General features: G+C 51.1%; 2 protein-coding genes across 8 annotated transcripts in view; one reads left to right on the top strand and one right to left on the bottom strand.

The window, feature by feature from the left end:
• Positions 1-1,725: 1,725 nt before the first annotated feature.
• Positions 1,726-15,472, top strand: LOC125509159 (inactive anthranilate O-methyltransferase 1-like). Of its 7 annotated transcripts, none has more exons than XR_007283994.1 (8): positions 1,726-2,180; positions 2,969-3,082; positions 3,310-3,693; positions 3,774-4,040; positions 4,127-4,475; positions 12,256-12,710; positions 13,719-13,847; positions 14,088-15,472. XR_007283994.1 is itself a non-coding variant. In XM_048674064.1 (5 exons), exons 2-5 carry the CDS (start codon positions 3,023-3,025, stop codon positions 4,466-4,468), a joined length of 1,065 nt encoding a protein of 354 aa, XP_048530021.1. In that variant the 5' UTR covers positions 1,727-2,180; positions 2,799-3,022; the 3' UTR covers positions 4,469-4,627. The 7 variants fall into 7 exon arrangements, 1 of the variants encoding a protein (XP_048530021.1); XR_007283993.1 differs by having other exon boundaries at positions 2,799-3,082; XR_007283990.1 differs by having other exon boundaries at positions 1,727-2,180; positions 3,298-3,693.
• Positions 15,473-15,494: 22 nt separating this feature from the next.
• The window catches only part of LOC125507042 (probable LRR receptor-like serine/threonine-protein kinase PAM74), a 20,189-nt gene continuing 17,743 nt past the window's right edge, over positions 15,495-17,940 (bottom strand). Inside the window, exons 2-7 of the mRNA XM_048671740.1 lie at positions 17,638-17,795; positions 17,270-17,532; positions 17,025-17,151; positions 16,358-16,423; positions 16,063-16,252; positions 15,495-15,895 (exon numbers count right to left, since the gene is read on the bottom strand). Coding sequence (XP_048527697.1) covers positions 15,502-15,895; positions 16,063-16,252; positions 16,358-16,423; positions 17,025-17,151; positions 17,270-17,532; positions 17,638-17,795 — 1,198 coding nt within the window. The 3' untranslated portion in view covers positions 15,495-15,501. The remainder of the gene's footprint in view (positions 15,896-16,062; positions 16,253-16,357; positions 16,424-17,024; positions 17,152-17,269; positions 17,533-17,637; positions 17,796-17,940) is intronic.

Below are 17,940 nucleotides of genomic sequence, written 5' to 3'. Positions count from 1 at the left end.
AGTAACTATAGCCAAAGAGGTGTTTGGGTGATAGGGTTCTATTGACAATAAATGCGCACTTGATGGAGAGAGAAAAGTGATTTTTCAGTGGTCCCAATGAGAACTATCTCCAGTTAGCACCTCTTGGGTGGGATAGTTTTTTTTTGTGGGTTCGGTGCAACTTGCTCCAATTTAAACCCTCATGCTTGGATACTTTAGGGCTATTTGAGGCCCAACTAGCTCAAACTAACTATAACCCATGGATCCAAACAGGGCATATGGCCAACCTTGACATGGAGCAGCCGCGTGCACCGGGAAGCGGCGCTCTCTCGGCCGTCGCGCCGCTTCAAAGTCGGCGCCAGTGAGAGGATTGCCTCCGCTTTGGCCGGGCATTAATGCGGCACTGAGCTTCAGGGCGATGCTGACCGTTTCACGCGAGAGGCATGCGCTGGCAAGGGAGTATAGGTTTTGAACCGTTTCAGGTGTAGTATTGATAGTTTGCAAAACTACTCAATTATTGCACTCAGTTTCCTAAGAAATTGTGGTAAAAAACGTTACTCCACAACCCGCTTTCTTTCTCCTTCCTCTTCCACTGCCCACGCACGTTCGCGGGAAGCGGCCGGTCAACCTTTATATAGGAGTGCTAGCACAAAAAGATGCGTGCATGACCACTAAAATTTCCAGATTAAAGCGCCGCTCCGGCGGGAGTATGGCGTATGTTGTTACCTTCGGCCGAGCCATGGCTACCGGGCGACGGCGACCAGAGAAGAGGCGGCGGGAGGGGAATGAATGCAGCTACTGTTTGGGTTCGCCGTCCGGCTTAAATAAATACGCAGCATCATGTGTACCCACGGCGATTTGTGGCAGGCCGACAGGCAGGCGATGCGACGATGATGATCGACGTTGGCTGCAGTGGTCTGTGCCGGCATCATGACGGGCGGTGGCAACGGTGTCGCGATAGGTCCGGCGGCGGCGCGGCAGATTCCGTTGACGGCGCACTGATGTGACAGTTTTACGGGAGTGTTTAGAGGAGGGCCATCTCTCCCTAGATGACAAGGGAGTCGTGCCTTTTTTTAAACACGGTACAAACGCAAGCGCTCATATACACACGCATACACTCACCTTTATGAACGCACACATGTACACCCTACCCCTATGAGCATCTCCGAAAGACTGAGCCGGCATATCATCTTGAAATTTACGAAGTCACCGTAGGCACCTCGTCGTCGACGGGAACGTCTTCTCCCACTGAATGCGCATCGTCGGAAATCCTGAAATAAATGCAGAAATAACTGCGAGTATCAGAATTTAAACCTTGGTGGGTGGGGATACCACAGTTCCTCTAACCATCCAATTATAGGTTGGTTCGTGACAAATAAGTCATGTTGATCCATAGTGGGACCCTTATTTTTTTGGCTTTTTACGAAAACTGTTCGAGCATTCTTTTGCCCTAATTGCCTAACATTAAACAAGATGTGATAAGCAATTCAAATTATAGGAATAGGAATTTTGTAGGAAATGAGATGACATGTATCTCAAATTCTATGAGTAGGAATAGGAAACAAGATGTCATTTGGTTGACACCAAAGGAATTTTTTTATTGAGTTTAGGCTTTTTTTATTTTCCTATAAAATATAAAGAATATGAACCAATTTTATGTAGTAATAGGAATCCATTCCTATAAATCAAAGGGCTCTAAATTTTTTTTTATAAAAATCCTATCCTATGGAATTTCTATGAAATTCCTCGGCTACTGGTAGGGAAACAGTTGGTGATGCTCGCAAGAAAGTTCGAGACTTTCAAATGATAAATGAAGAACCGGAAGGAGTAGGACACACCTTTGGTCTTCGCTCCGCCGCTCAGTTCGACGAAATGCCGCATTCGCTCCCTCCTCAGGCAGGCTGTCTCCGCGTACACATCCCACCCCTCCCCCCACCCTTCCCTTCATATGGATACGGCGGAGCCGTGGAGGTCCTCCGGTGAGACACTACGATGGCGCTCAAAGAAGCTCTGCTGCGCGTGCGATATGGCCTCGGGTCCTCTGCGCCGTATTCCAGGAGAAAGTATGAGGATAGAGGCCTAGGTCAAGGCGAAAGCGCCCACCTACGAGGCTGCACTCTTGCCCAGTGATCAGGGTACTACCGGTATTAGGCGAACGTTTGGTTGGGCGCTGCTCGCAAGGTGCTCGACCAAATGCCCAGGTAGGGTGTGTCGACTGAAATATTTTTTATCTTCTTCTTTATCTCACAATGGTATTAAGCTTGACGTTGACGTTTTTAGGATGTAAATCATCTACTTTTCATATGATAATTCTGTGAAAAATATCAAAAAGTTTCTAAGTTTTGTCATGATATTCTGCCATTTATTTTCTACTTCTGATGCATCACTATTTGAAGGCTGAATTGTAGTTCATTATCTTGCTGCTTGATGTATATGGATTAGTTATAGAATTGCTTGTGTCCAGTGGCAATTTCAAATATTGTATAGCAGCATTAGCAGTAAATTAATATAAATTCAAGTGCACAGTCACTGTAAATAAATTGAAAGGTTGCTTCTGTGCTGCTTTAGTTTAAAATGTCTGAAATGTTTCTCTTCTCCCATTGGATCCCATGCTGAACAATTTAACCAGATCAGAATAACAAGTCTGCTAATCTAGAATTTATAATGCCTCTGCTAGTGACAGGTTGTTAATATTATTATTTCCACTGGATCCTATGCTAAACAATGTAGCCCGATCAGAAGAACAAGTCTGCTAATCTAATCTGCGAGTGACAGGTTGTTAGTATTATATCCTGATCTGAATTTGACCAACCTTTCAGCCTATCCATTGTCTGGTCCGAAGATAGAAAACAAGAATGCATGCTGGCCCTACTATTGCTGCTGATAAGCAGCCAGAAGCCCAGAAAAGACATCCCCGTTGATCATAGACAAAAGAAGTATTGAACTTCCAGTACTTTTTCAGCGTTGTATCCTAATTTGATTCCTGCAGATCCAAGATCTGGTGTTTAGCCTTGCTCTAAGTAAAGCCATAGCCTCCAAACAGATGGTGCATATGAATCAAGGACAAGGGGAAACAAGCTATGCACGCAACTCCAGTATCCAGGTATCTTCCCTCTCTCGATTAGTTCACTACTACTGTTTCTATGGCATGTTGATCTGTTCTTGACACTTTGCTTTTCAAAACTGTTTCGTCAAGTACTTGTTCACAATATAGCTTATATTACTGACATTTAAAAGAAGAGTCGGGGAAGTTAAAAAGCACGACACTTAGCTAAAACGTTAAACTCGATTTTCTAAAGAATTATAACTCGATTGTAGAATTCTCAGCAGAACAGGATGAAGCCGCTGATAGAAGCGGCCATCGTTGACTTGTGTGGCAGCAGAAGCACCTTGTTCCCCGAAAAGATGCTGATTGCGGACTTGGGCTGCTCTTCTGGCCCAAATGTGCTAGCACTGGTATCGACTGCCATCAAGGCCATCATCAACCACTGTCTTCAGTTCCAGCAATCACGACCAGAAGTGTGTGTGCTCCTCAATGACCTTCCTGACAATGACTTCAACACGGTGGTGAAGAGCCTGGTCACGCTCCGTCAAAGTAACAACAAGCCTGTTGTTGTGACTGGTATCGCGCCGGGGTCGTTTTACGAGAGGCTATTCACTAGTGACTCCTTGCATCTTGTCTGCTCATCCAACAGCTTGCACTGGCTCTCCATGGTGTGAATTTATCACCCTTCAATGGATCTATGCATTACATTACTTGTCGATTTTGCAACAGAAAAACCTTATCCTCGCAGGCTCCCGAAGATCTGACAATGAACCAGATCCCTGCGTACGACATGGATGAGCATGCTAGGTGTGAAAGACTCCCTATAGTCCGTGAGGCTTATGCACAGCAGTTCAGGAAAGATTTCATGCTTTTCCTGGAGCTGAGAGCCAAAGAATTGGTCCCAGGAGGCCGAATGGTTGTTTCCCTTGTAGGACGGCCTTCTAATGTAAAAGCCTCCAAATTCTTTCACCTTTGGGAAACTTTAGTTCAGATTCTAAGTGTCATGGCCTTAGAGGTACATTTTTTTCTAGTATTGCATTTTATAATTTTCGAATGAACGTTTGAGTATTTGAACTCCCGATCTTATGGTATGGTTGACAGGGTGTGATCGACAAAGCGAAGTTTGATTCTTTCTATGTGCCGGTGTATGGACCCTCTGGTGAAGAGCTGAGGGAGGTCATCCAAGACGAGGGCTCCTTTTCTATCAGGGATATGCGGGTATATGACGCTACAACTGATATGGACAGCATGCTCTTCACCCCAAGCTCGTTCGTGAATCATCTGAGAGCCATATTTGAGCCAATAATAGTCGAGCATTTTGGAGAGGTCATGGATGAATTTGTGAGGACCGCGGAGCGGCGCTGGAGCCTCGAGGGCAGCATGCAAGACGAGCGTGCCAGAAATCCACGAGCTATGCTGGTTGTATCCCTTGCAAAGGCATGATTATCAGGTACCTTATAGTACACCACATTTGATTAGGTTTATTGCTTTGTTTGATGTGACAATGTGTGCCAACTTCATTTTGTAAACTATATCCTGTATGGTGTTCTGTGAAGATATTCGTCGATGCACAAGAGATTAAGAATGAACTATCATTTATATAGATTAGCAGAATGTTGTTGCCCACCAACTTGCTCAGCTAGCTAGGCCTACAAAACATTGTGATGTATTGCGCATGCAAATTCTGCCTGGGTTTGTGTCTTGTATCTGTTTTAGTAACTGCAATGAGATTGAAGAAGACGGTAGATCAAAGTACCGATGGCCCCTACTAGCACTGCTCGCCGTATGATCCATATAAATTATGTGATGCCCAATTTTAGTGAATGTTCTTTTTTTTTCCGAGAAAACGCAGAAGATTTGCGTTTCATTGTATTGAAAAGAGGGGGTTTGTAACAATCCTCCTAGGAGGCGAGTTGTAGGGCAAATACAAGGGCATTAGTGAACATCCCAGGTTTGGGGCAAGATGACGCGGAGGCCAAGGGCCCCAGCTCTGGCCCAAAGGGCAGCCTCAGCCTTGATCGTGGCAATCAGGGAGGTGACCGAAGGGCGGTCTCCCTCGAAAACGCAGCCAGCGATGTTTCCAGATCATCCATGGCACGAGCAAAGTGGCGGAGGCGAGGCCTTTATGCATCGGCTTGGGCGCGTTCCGTTTAGCCAAGCGCCACCAGTCGTGAAGCGAGGCGTCGTTGTTGGGTGGCGGACAAGGGAGGCGCAGCCACGAGAGGATCTCATGCCACACCTGACGAGCGAAGGGGCATCCTAGGAGAAGGTGGTGCAGTGTCTCTGGGGCCTGATCGCAGAGCGGACAGTAGGGTGGGTGAGGCAGGTTATGGCACGCGAGGCGGTCGGCAGTCCAGCAGCGGTCGAGGCTCGCAAGCCAGTGGAAGAAGCGCACCCGTGGTGGCGCCCAGCACTTCCAAGTAAGCCTCTAGGCCTGGCAGTGGGAGGAACCGTGAAAGGTGGCGAGGTAGGCCGACTTGGCTGAGTACGCTCCATCCTCGGTCCGCTTCCAGCGGAGGCGGTCCGGCGCGTCATGGAGATTGGTTTGGGCAATCAGGCGCCAGAGGCAGAGGTATTCACCAATCTCCGGGATGCCAACCGTGCCCTGTATGTCGGTAGCCCATTGGTTTGCGTGGAGGCCGTCGGCGACGGTTCTGGACTTGCGGCGTCGTTTGGGGATGCAAGCGTAGAGGAGAGGCGCGATCTCGCTAACGGCGCAGCCATTGATCCAACGGTCCTCCCAAAAGAGGGCGCGCAGCCCGTTCCCGATCATCATGGTGGTGGACGCGAAGAAGAAAGCCCGCTCCTCGTGTGAGAACTGCAGGTCGAGGCCGTGCCAAGCCCTCTCATCGTCGTCGCGGTTGAGCCAAAGCCAGCGGGTGCGCAGGGCGAAACCGGTGCGCTCGAGGTCGTGCACGCCAAGGCCACCGAGCTGGATAGGGCGACATACGTGCCTCCAGTTGACATGGCAGTTGCCACCATTGGCATCGGCGCGGCCAGCCCACAGGAAACCTCGCTCGATCTTCTCGAGTAGCTTGAGGGTCTTTTTTGGCGGCGCAAGCACGGGGAGCTGGTGGATGGGAATAGCGCTCAGGACGGCCTTGACAAGGGCCAGCCGGCCAGCCTTGTTCATGAGCCAGGCTTTCCAGGAGGGAAGCCGCCCGGCCACCTTGTTGACGACGGGCTGTAGCTGGGCGGCGGTGGGGTGACGCAGTGTGAGAGGGATGCCCAAGTAAGTGATCGGGAAGTCGACGATGGGGCACCCCATGCGCTCGGCGACAAGGGCAGCGTCATCGGCGTCGCCTCGGATGAGGGCCGCGACACTCTTCTGATAGTTAACCTGGAGCCCCGATGCGCGCCCAAAAAGGCGCAGGATCTCCTTTACCGCCGTGATGTCGCCTGGCGTGGGGTGGCAAAAGAGGATCACATCATCTGCGTACAGGGAGATGGGCGGTATGGCGCGGCGGGGATGGAGTGGTTGCATGACTCGGAGCTCGATGGCGCGGTGGAAGAGCCTCCCCAACGTGTCGACAGCCAAGACGAAGAGCTGTGGGGACACGGGGTCGCCTTGACGCAGCCCACACCTATGCCAGATCGGAGGTCCAGGGGCGCCGTTGAGGAGGACTTTGGTGCTGGTCGACGACAAAAGGAGGGCGATCCAGTCGAGGAAGCGATTGCCGAAGCCGTGGCATCGCAAAACGTCGAACAGGAACAGCCAGGAGATGGAGTCGAAGGCGTGCGCCAGGTCCAGCTTCAGAAGCACGCGTGGGGCGCCAAGCTGGTGCAGAAGCCGCGCGGATTGACGCACCAGGATGAAGTTGTCATGAAGGCTTCGGCCAGGGATGAAGGCATTCTGGACTTTGCTGACGGGGCTATTAAGCTTGGGCGCGAGGCGGAGTGACAGCAGCTTGGCGAGGACCTTGGTGACAAGATGAATCAGACTTATGGGTCTGTAGTCCCCAAGGCCGCTTGCATCCGCGCGTTTGGGAAGAAGAGTGATAAGCGCCTGGTTGAGGCAGCTGAAACCACGGCCGCGGAGCGCGTACACTTGCTCGAAGATCTTCAAGAGGTCATGCTTGATGATGGGCCAGCAAGAACGGAGGAATTCCGCTGTGAATCCGTCGGGGCCGGGCGCTTTGCGCGACGGCAAGCGCTTGATAGCCTGCCAGACCTCGTCCTCGCTGAAGGGCGCGTCAAGGTCATCCAGGCAAGATGGCACAATGAGCTGTGAAAGGTCGATGGTGCAGTCCCGTGGCACGTCAGTCCCAATCAGAGCATCAAAGTGCGCAAAGGTCGCCGTGGCCATGTCGCAAGGGTCGGTGAGGACAGCGCCATCAACTGATAGGGAATGAATCCGGTTCTTCTGCTTGCGGAAGGTGCACTGGCGATGGAAGAACGAAGTGTTTGTGTCGCCATCTTTAAGGGACGCGATGCGCGCGCGCTGGCGGGCGATTGTACGCTCGAGGGAGGCGAGGCCCAAGTAGGTGAGCTTGAGCTGGCGACGTAACCAGTCCTCATGCGGCGATAGCGGCCTGTGCTCCAGCGCAGAGTCAAAGCGTAGGAGCAGCTCATGGGAGATCGCGAGCTGGTCGCGCACGTTGCCAACCGAGCGCGCGCTCCAGCTTGTGAGTTTGTGCGCGGTGGCCTGCATGTGTCGCATGAAGCACCGAAAAGGATCAGCGTCCTCCACCGAGTTCCATGCGCTGGCGACAACCTCCTGGAAGCCGGCGAGGCGCGTCTAGAACTCCTCGAAGCGGAAGCGTCGATGCACCGAGTGCATGAACGAGCAGTCCAGCAAGAGGGGGGGCGTGGTCAGAGACGACCGTGGCCAGACAGCGCAGGTGACACTCACCATGCATTTCCTCCCAGTCCGCGGAGCACATCACCCGATCAAGATGGACCAGGGTAGGCGGGTTCTGCTCATTAGACCAAGTATAGCGCCGGCCGCCGGCCGTTGAGATAAATCTCCTTGAGCGCAAGGTCGTTGAGAACACGCCGAAAACGACCCATCATACGTCGGTTGAGGTTGCCGTTGTTCTTGTCTTCATCCCGATAGATGAGATTGAAGTCGCCGCAGATAAGCCAAGGCCCAGGGCACGCAGCACGCACATCGCGGATTTCGTGGAGGAACGCGATCTTTCCCGGGTCATCTTGGGGTCCGTAGACAATGGTGAGCCACCAGGGCGCGCTGAAGCCATCGGTGGTCGCGACCCGGGCCGAAAGAGTGTTGGTGGTGAACGTCGGGTCCGTGATGGACACGGCCCGGCTCTTCCAAGCCAACAGAATCCCGCCACGAGTGCCGATCGCAGGGAGGTAAACGTACTCATCAAACTCGGAGCCCAACGTCTCGAGAACAGTCGACGAGTAGATGAACTCCATCTTTGTTTCCTGGAAGCAAGCGATCGAAGCGCTGGAGGTTACAGTAAGCGAGCGGATGGCGGTACGCCTGGCGCGAGTGTTTAAGCCGCGGACGTTCCAGTTGATGATGCGGAGGTCGTGATCCATTGAACAGAGGTCGACGGATGGGCACGCGGCAGTGCGGCTATGTTGCGATCGGGCTGCCAGTGATCACCGTGGTGATAGGCGCCGTGGAAGGATCAGAGGGCAGCTCGCGGCCGATTAGTGCGACGATGGCCTCCAGGACGGTGTGCGGGAGAGGCGCAGCGAAAACCCCCTCGTAGGCCTTCATGGCTTCAGCAGAGATCACCTGGTCAATGCCGATGATGCCCAAGGTACGAAGGAGCTGGACCTGCGCACGGCGCTCGGTGGTGGGCGGAGCGGCTGTTTTTGCCTTCGCGATGGAGGCAGAGCGACCACGCCACGGCGAGAAGTTCAGGGGCTGCCGTCGCCGTTTGCGTCCAGGGTTGGGAAGGGCTGGACAAGTTTGCTTGGTGGCAGGGGCGAGGAAGTCTCCTAGGGTCCAGGAGCTGATGGAGCTGGCGCGCTGGCGAGATCGGCGCAGGGTGACAGGCGGCGAGGCGAAGCGTGCGGCGCTGCCGAACTGGATCGCGTGGGGTGACGAAGGGCCTGGGGGGGGTTGGCGATGGTGGGCTGGGAGGGGGGTGAGCCCATCAATGCCACCAGCCACGGGCTGGGGCCACTTCAGAATGCGCCGGGGCGACTGGGCCGAAGAGGGGGCACGGCCCAGCTCGAGCCTGTTGTTGGGGGCAGCAGGGGTTGGGAGCACGGCGGTTCGAAGTTCTCGCGCGCTCTCCCGCAGCGCGCAAGTGGGGCTGGATCGCAGGTCAGCCGGGCCCGCAGCAGCAACAGGAGCTGACGAGGGCGAAGCCCCGCTTTGCCTCGACAGCGGATCATCCTCGGGGGTAGTTGGGCGCTCCGCAGGAAGGGAATCTGGGACCTCACTGGTGGAGGACAGGCCGTCCTGATCCCCAAGCGCGCATGGACCGGTCGTTGGTGGCCCATCACTGGCTGGGTTGTCCCCTGCGCATGGTGACACACGAGACAGGCTCAGCGCGGGCCCGGCAGCAGGAGGATTGCGGATTGGCACCAATGCGCTGGGGCCAGCTGGCGAGGTAGGCTCCACCAGCGCTTGGGCGGGTGGCGCGGTTGGCCTCGGATCTGCCGCAGCCGCAGCTTTTGCGAGCGCGGCCAGAACCCTTGCACGCTTTTGCTTTCCTCCCCGCTTTCCTCTTTTGGCTCTGCGACGAGGGGGGTGGGGCCCATCCACTTTGGGCCATGCATCCATGCATATCGCGGACCCGTGTACGGGCGGCGGTGCAAGCGTAGCGGTGGCGGCGCGGGGCGCAGGCCAGCCGCGGACAACCGCCAAGCCGTCGGCGCGCGAGCGACCATTCGGGCGCGTCCGTCAGGTGCGTTGGCCGTGCGGCGGCGCTTCCGGCCACGCCTTCGCTGGTGACCACGCCCAGGGCCGTGGCCTGCATCGTCATTGGCATGGCCGTTGGCGGTGCCGTCGGCCGGGCTGGGGAGGGGGGCAGACCTGATGAGTCGGACAGAGATGGGGTACTCGAGGGTGCGGGTGACGGGAGGCAGGCCAGGGCGGGCGGCGGGGACTTGCTCCACAGTCTCTAGGATGGCCGCCCGGCGAATGGTGGCCGGGTCGTGCACGCACCCATCGAGCCGGAACGTGGCAAGGTCGGCGCGGGAGCGCGTGTCAGGATGTAGCCGCTCAATCCAGCAGCCAGCCCCTAGGATGTGCTCGGCGGTGGACAGATGCCATGCCTACGCAGGGATGCCGCAGAGCTCAAGCTGTACAGAGTACGCGAAGCTGCCGGCAGTGGCGTGGGCGAGCTTGCACCATGGGCGAAGGAGCAGGGAGAAGTTGTCGGCGTTGATGAGATGGTCGCCGGCCATGCAGTCCATGGTTCGCCGCGAAGAGAAGATGATGAGGAAATCTTCCGGGGCATGGAGGTGGACGGTGAAGTCGCCGGGTTGCAGGTCGAACAAGGCGTGCAGGGTTGTCTCCACCTCGGCCAGGAAGACGGAGGGCTTGGTGCCGGTAACGGTGGCCACCATGCCGCGTGACAGCACCTCTTCCGCCTCCTCCATCTCAATGGAGTGGGCGATGGTGATCCGTACCGGCGCGGCGGGGGGCGGCCGGGGCGTGGACGAAGGCGGGGTGCAGCGAGGCGGGGCGGCGGGCGCCGGGGCCTGGGCGGCCGGGGGCAGAACGCGGCAGTCGCCAGGCAGCAGCGTCATGCAACCGCTGGACTCGTGGCCGGAGACGAGACAGCGACGGCAATGCACAGGGTTGGTGCAGCCGCGCACCCGGTGTCCCGGGTCAAGGTAGCGGAAGCAGAGCCTGGTGACTTCTTCCGGCGAGGGGCTGCGTTTGCGGCGCGGAGGGGTTGGGGCGGCTGGGCGCCGCGCGCCCTGGCGGCGATTCCTGCGACGCGGCTGCTGGAATCCATCGGCGTCCAACACTGGTCCGCCGGTGGCGCGGTGAACCTCCGAGCGGGGGCCGAGGCGGGCAGAAGCAGGGACGCGAGCGGCCGGCGCGGCCGGGCCGCGGGGCACAAGGGCTGTCGGAGCAGGGGCTGGGCTCGGCGCTGCCGGCGCAGGGCTGCGCGGGGTCGGCGGGGTTCTCACGACGTCGCGGAAGGACCGTGAGCCGGAGGACTCGCCCGCGTGCCCGCGCCAGCGATGGCGACCGTCGGGGATTCCGGAGTAGGCACCGTCTGAGGGCATGGCGGCCGGAGGCGCGGGAGGGCGACCTTATGCAATATTTTGCTCCTAGTAATTGTTCTTATCACAGAAAGATCTAGAAATTCACAGAAGTCGATCTAGGTCTAGGTGCACTTGGTCTGGGCTAAGCTAAACCAATATGAACATAAGCTAAATACACTCACAAGTTCGAATGGCAAAAGCAGAATCAGATTGCTAAAAAGAAAAGCAAAAGGAGAACTGGAACACTAGTAGAAAAACGACTTTTAGTACCGGTTCGTAAGGACCTTTAGTACCGGTTCTAGAACCGGCACTAAAGAGTGGGGACTAAAGGTCCCCCCCCATTTAGTCCCGGTTCAACACGAACCGGGACCAAAGGCCCACCACGTGGCACGAGGCGCGCCGTGGTCTGGGGGACCTTTAGTCCCGGTTGGTAAGGATTTTTTTTATTTTTATTTTTGAAATAAAGCAAAAACAGCCCGCCTACTGGGCCGGCACGGCCTGCATACGACTAGAAACCCAATCTCTAGTTGGGCCAGGATGCAGGCCCGTACGGCCCAGTAGGCCCCACACGACAGAAGACTTGCAATAGGCCCACAAAGGCCTGCTTAGAGAGAAGCTCGACACGGTAGCCGCGGCGGGGCTTATAAACCGGTGGGAGCTCCTCTCAACTAGCGAGGTGGGACTAAACATTGTGCATTGCGGGTGGCAGTGCATCACCTTTAGTACCGGTTGGAGCCACCAACCGGTACTAAAGGGGGGGGGGCCTTTACTAAAGACCCTCCCTTTAGTACCGGTTGGAGCCACCAACCCGTACTAAAGGGACGCCACCTCTTTAGTACCGGTTCGTGGCACGAACCGGTACTAAAGGTTCACCACGAACCGGTACTAATGAGCGTCGCCCGCCTAGCCGTTGGAACCGGCACTAATGGTCACATTAGTGCCGGTTCAATTACAAACCGGGACTAATTAGTTTCACATTAGACCCTTTTTCTACTAGTGGAAGTAGGACTTGGATCGGCTCGACTGCCCGCCACCAGTTCGATGAAATGCGGCGTACCCTCCTCATGGCGGAGTCGCTTGTGCAGGTCACACTGATAGGTTCTCTTGTGCAAGAAGTTCTATTGCTTGGCAACATTGCCTTGTGGGGATCCGAGTTGTATGGACATGTCGTTGACACTGCTTCGGGAGAAAAATAGATGGATGGTAGTGTCCAGGCGTCGAGCCGAACACACCTGTCTCTTTAAGGCTCTGTACCCTGTTACTACCTCTTAAGAGGTTGAGCAGGTCTGTTGGTTCATGGGAGGGTTCCAGGAGGATGTTCAAGCAGGCATAATCAAATGTAACAAGTGCTTTGCAAGCCGGAGGAGGTCTGGAGGCAACGTACAGGGGTCCCTTTAATCTGTGATGTACCAGCGCCTCCCTCTTTGAGTTCTTCAAATCTGGGTGCATCCATGGGCATTCCTTTGCTAGCTTTGTTTCTTTGTCCTGGCAATGGAGCCTGCAAGCTATGCTCGCCACATCACTCGGAAGGCATGACCAGGTAACTGCTGTTTTTCTACTTGTTGGGTTTTTGTAAGGTACACCCCATTTGATGAGAACAATTAGTTTCCTTTGATCTTTATGCTTGGTATGTAGAATGCTGGCCTGTTATACCCCTCTCAAGAGATAATAGTGCATCTTGACATTTCAAAAGGTGGCAATGAATGCACGTGAAATTTATTACTCCCTCCGATCCAAATTAATTGACGCTGGTTTAGTACAAACTGAGTATGTAAACTACGTCTTTGTGAGTGTTCTGTGTGTTTTCATACGGGCACAAGCAGTTCTGTGAACTGCCATTTATATCCATTGGCAAATTCTGCTGCCCATGAACTCACTCAACTTGCTAACTATGTGTACCAAACACTGTGATGTATGACTCCTGCAAAGCTTAAGTCATGTTGGTCAGTTGACTGATGGAGATTGTAACACTTACTCTCCTTTTTGTGGCAAAACAGTCGTAACATGTTATTTGTTTCCAAAGATTCTATTCAATCAAGAGATTAGGAATGAAACACACACAAAAACTTACAAGAGATTGGAGGGAGGATAACAGCAGAAACAGAACTGAAACAAAGTGCTCAGACTGCTTGAGATTGTAACACTTATTCTTAGTAGTCAATAGAGCTCTTTTCTCACGGAAAGATAACAAATGTGTTGTTTGTGCATGTAACTCCTTAGTAGTATTATGTTGTTAGTCTTGGTGATAATTGACAGTTTGACACTGCTGTAATATTCACTGTATGATCCATGACAATATTTGAACACTCCAATTTATATTGTTCTTATTCAGTAAAGCTCATGGTGTTTGTGGTAATGCTAATAATGTACTGGAATTATGGTAAAAGAATACTGGAAGTTCAGTTAATATTCTGTTGCTATGCTCAACTGGAAGAACCATTAAAATTTAACCATGTCAAATAACAATTCTGCTGGTCTAAACAAATATCCTCTCTAGTAGTGACAAGTTTTTATTCTAGCTGTCCCTAATAGTAGTGACCGATAACAGATTGAGAAGCACGTTGACATTTTTACCGCCCCCAATAAGCAGCCAGAACAGTCATCGCCAGTTGAGCATCAAAAAGAAGAATTGAACATCCAGTGCAAGCGAAGCCATGGCATCAAAACAAGTCTGCTGGTATAAAACAAACTCTAGTAGTGGTAGGTTGTTCATGTACTATATATCCTGATTTGAATTTTACCTAATCTTTCATTAAACCTTTCTATTAGCTGGCTCTAATTAAGATTGATAAGCATTTTGAATCCTATTGTTCCACTCAATAAGCAGCCAGAACAGCCATCCCCAGTATGCATAGAAAAAGAATAGCTGAACTTCCAGTGCAATGTCACCATCTCCTTCCTAATCTTGCTCTCTCAGGTTGAAGGTCTCTGGATGTTAGCCCTGCTGCAATCGAAGCCATGAATCAAGGCCAAGGGCAAACTAGCTATGCTCCCAACTCCAGTATTCAGGTAAACTAGCTATGCTTCCAACTCCAGTATTCAGGTAAACTAGCTATGCTTCCAACTCCATTATTCAGGCATCTCCTGAAATTTGGCTTCAGGAGACTGCCTTGTCAAAAATTTGATCATAGTATATATCTTATATTACTGAATTTTGAAATAAGACCATAAAGAAAAATAAGATTTTTTTCCCTAGGACATCACAAGAGATCTGCGTGTCAGTATATTAAGGTAGAGAAAAAAGTTCATTTACAAGAGCTTGGCAGGTATAGGCGCCACAAATTGTCGCTTCCCTGGCCCTACTCCACCTAGAACCCAGCCATCATGATATTACCCTATCTATTCTACCTCTCCCCACCAGACGCCATTACTCTATCTATTCTACCTTATTAAAGAAAAATAAGATCGCTATTATGACAGATTGAACTCGATTTTCTCAAGAAGTTTGTGATCGCGGACTTGGGCTGCTCCTCTGATCTAAAATGCATTAGCACTGCTCTGGATCTCTGTCGAGGATTCGAGGCCACCTGCAGCCACTTTCTTTGGTTCCAGCAGACACCTCCAGAAGTCTGTGTACTCCTAGACAATTACTTCAACACAGTTGTGAAGAGCCTGGTTATGTTCCGACAAATCAACAAGCTTGTTGTTGTACCAATATCATTCTATAAGAGGCTCTTCCCTAGTGGCTCCTTGCATCTTTTCTGCTCATCTAGCAGCCTTCATTGGTTCCCAAAGATGTGAGTTTGACACTCCACTCCAACAACCTTCATTCCTTCACTATCTGATTCCTTGTCTCTTCTGAGTACCTACGTTGGCACGACTTCGTGCAGGTCCGGGGTGACTGTAGGCACTCGTTGGTCGACAGGGTCTGTCCACACCCGTATGGAAGTGCAGAGAACCATGGAGTTTTTCTCTTTACCCGGAGCACCAGGGAAGAGGAGAAGAATCTGCATCGGCGCCTTCAGGAAGGGTGTATTTCCCGCCATCGCGCTAGGCTTTCGCCTTGGCACGAACTCCTCGCGTCCAGATTTGAGAGATCCAGCGCACCAGCCACTATGACGTGCACCACTCCCTAGCCGCCAATTCAGGAGTTCTATACCTGGGGCCGCAATTTCACCCTCTGTCATTGCTTGCACAAATAGAAGCAAACCAATTGCACCATACTCTTTATAAGCACAACACACTAATGTTTGGTTTAACACAAGGAAATATCCAGAAAGACAGAAAAAATACACCATTATAATACAAACACATCTTGTTTTTGGCAGAAACTAAAAACTTTACAGATCCATCAACGATGCCATGAGACCAATCCGGGTATAGTCACTGCTTCACCTTGCCGATGGGCTAAATGTGGACACTAAGGCCACGGTATCACTCACTGGGCTTACCCTGACAGCGCTGTCCACACGGGCTTCTTCCAATGCAATGCTCTCCTTCAGCTGTGCCACCACGGCTGCCATTGTTGGCCTTCCAACAGCAGCATCTGCTGTACATGCAATGGCAGTGTCGACTAGTTTCCACATGGAGGTAACCTCGTAGGCACCACCGAGCCTTGCATCGGCGACTGAGGTGATGTTACCTGTGGCCATCTTCTGTTTCATGCGCTGAACAATGTGGCCATGGCCTGGCAGTATCGGAGGCTCGCCAGTAGCTATCTCCAGTAGAACAACACCGAAGCTGTAAACGTCACTGCTCTCAGTGAGCCTGCCAGTGTGGTAGTACCTAAAAAACAACACATAAGACACATCTTGGTAAACCTAAATTCTGATTACGCACAATATGGAGTATTTATCTTCTTTGTTTCTTGCCCTGGTAAACTGGAGTAGTTTACTTCTCCTTACACGAAAAACAAAGTACGCAAACACTATAATATGCACAAAGGGACATACTCTGGGTCAAAGTAACCCGCTGATCCAGCCGCATTGGTTGATATGTGAGTCTGTGTTTCGCTAAGATAGGTTTTGCAGAGTCCAAAATCAGCTATTTTCGCCCGCAGATTTTGACCTAACAGAATATTGCTGGTCTTCACATCCCTGTGAATTATTGGCAGGCTGCATCCCTTGTGCAGATAATCCAGGCCTGAACATATCAAGCAAGTCCCAGAAAACTTGAGTGAAATGAAAAGCAAACAATCTATAACATATTCTCTTAAGCTAACAATAATCTTTTTTTATTACATCATACCTTGTGCAGCTTCAAGCACAACTCGTACACGTGTTGCCCAGTCCAAGGTCTCATCACCATGTTTTCCTTCATATATGAGAATAGTAACAGTTACTCCCTCCGTTCACTATTATAAGAAGTTTGGGATATTCAATATGGACTATGTGTGCGGATTGAAATGAGTGAACAAACACACTAGACCGCGTCCATATACATCCGATTCAGAAAAAGGTTAGAACATCTTATAATAGTGAACAGAGGGAGTAGAACAGTGCTGTATGAACAACTTTATAGGTCATCGTTCATACATTTGTGCAATATTTGTTTCTTTGCAATTCTATTACGCTCTTGTGCATTGGAAATTGAATAAATTGGTTAAAATAAGGATGTTACTTTATGAGTCAACTGTTAGGACTTCACAACTTTGTCTGGACGGGAATAATATGCAACTGTGACTAGCTCTTACCGAAGATTGTAGTCTTTCAAAGGGAACAGGTGTAGTAGCTTCAAATTATGTTTTTATTAAAGCAGCCTCAAAATATTTTAGATACTGACATATCTTAAATCCATTCAAGATAGCCTCTCCAGTTTTAACAACACATATATAATTTGTATCGAATTTTAAGACAGCTACAAAGATTGATCTCTCTTAATCAATACTACTTAGATTTGCAATGGATGAACAAACCTCTCAGATGATCGCAAAGATTGCCTCGAGGCATGTACTCATAAACAAGTGCTAAATGATCTTTTTCCCAGCAGTAACCAACCAAAGAAACTAGATTTCTGTGATGCACCGTTGTCAAGCTATGAACCTATGTAATAAGACAGAGAACAGAGGGCAAATATCTTAATTTGCATGTATTCAGTGTGAAAGCGGCTTGCCAAAAATACCTTTCAAACTGCAATTTTGTCAACCAAAGGAGAAATTACCTCGGCTAAGAACTCATCCAGCCCGTGAGACGATGATTCAGAACGCATCTTGACAGCAACCTCACTATTGTCTTCTAAACGACCGTAGTACACGAGCCCAAAACCTCCTTGTCCAATGAACCGTTCGAACTTATTAGTAAACTTTTGCAGCTCCATGTACGTGAATCGACGATTCTCAGTATTTTGCAGGTGATCCCCATGACTTTTTGTACTTCCTAGAGCACTCTGAAGCTCTGACTCTTTGGGAGGATCATGTGTTGAAACTGGTTGAACAAGTGTCAGTTATATCACAGAGAACATTCAATATGGTAAACCGTAATAATCGCTTGATTTAATTGCATGTTATTCAAAGAGAAGAGCATACACACTTTTTGGCTTTTTCTTCCCTCTCCAGATCAAATATGAAAGAACAAGTACAGCCACTACCACCATAGGAACCACTACTGAGAGAGATACTATGGCTGTTCTATTTCGTGATGGAGGTGAACTTATTGTTTTGTTGCACATATCTTCTTCAGATTCATACCTGAAATATTGAAATTACATCAAACAATTACTTCAGAACTACTTTAGTACAAAAAGCAATCTTGAATAGTCAGCTGCCTGAAGATCACAGAAAGAGATGCATTCAAGTTCAGTTCGAATGAACATTCACAGAAACGAAACCTCAA

Source organism: Triticum urartu, chromosome 5 (genome assembly GCF_003073215.2).
Source record: "Triticum urartu cultivar G1812 chromosome 5, Tu2.1, whole genome shotgun sequence".
Classification (NCBI taxonomy): domain Eukaryota; kingdom Viridiplantae; phylum Streptophyta; class Magnoliopsida; order Poales; family Poaceae; genus Triticum; species Triticum urartu.
The sequence above is the reverse complement of the archived record's forward strand: the minus strand, read 5'-3'. Positions and strand labels throughout refer to the sequence as shown.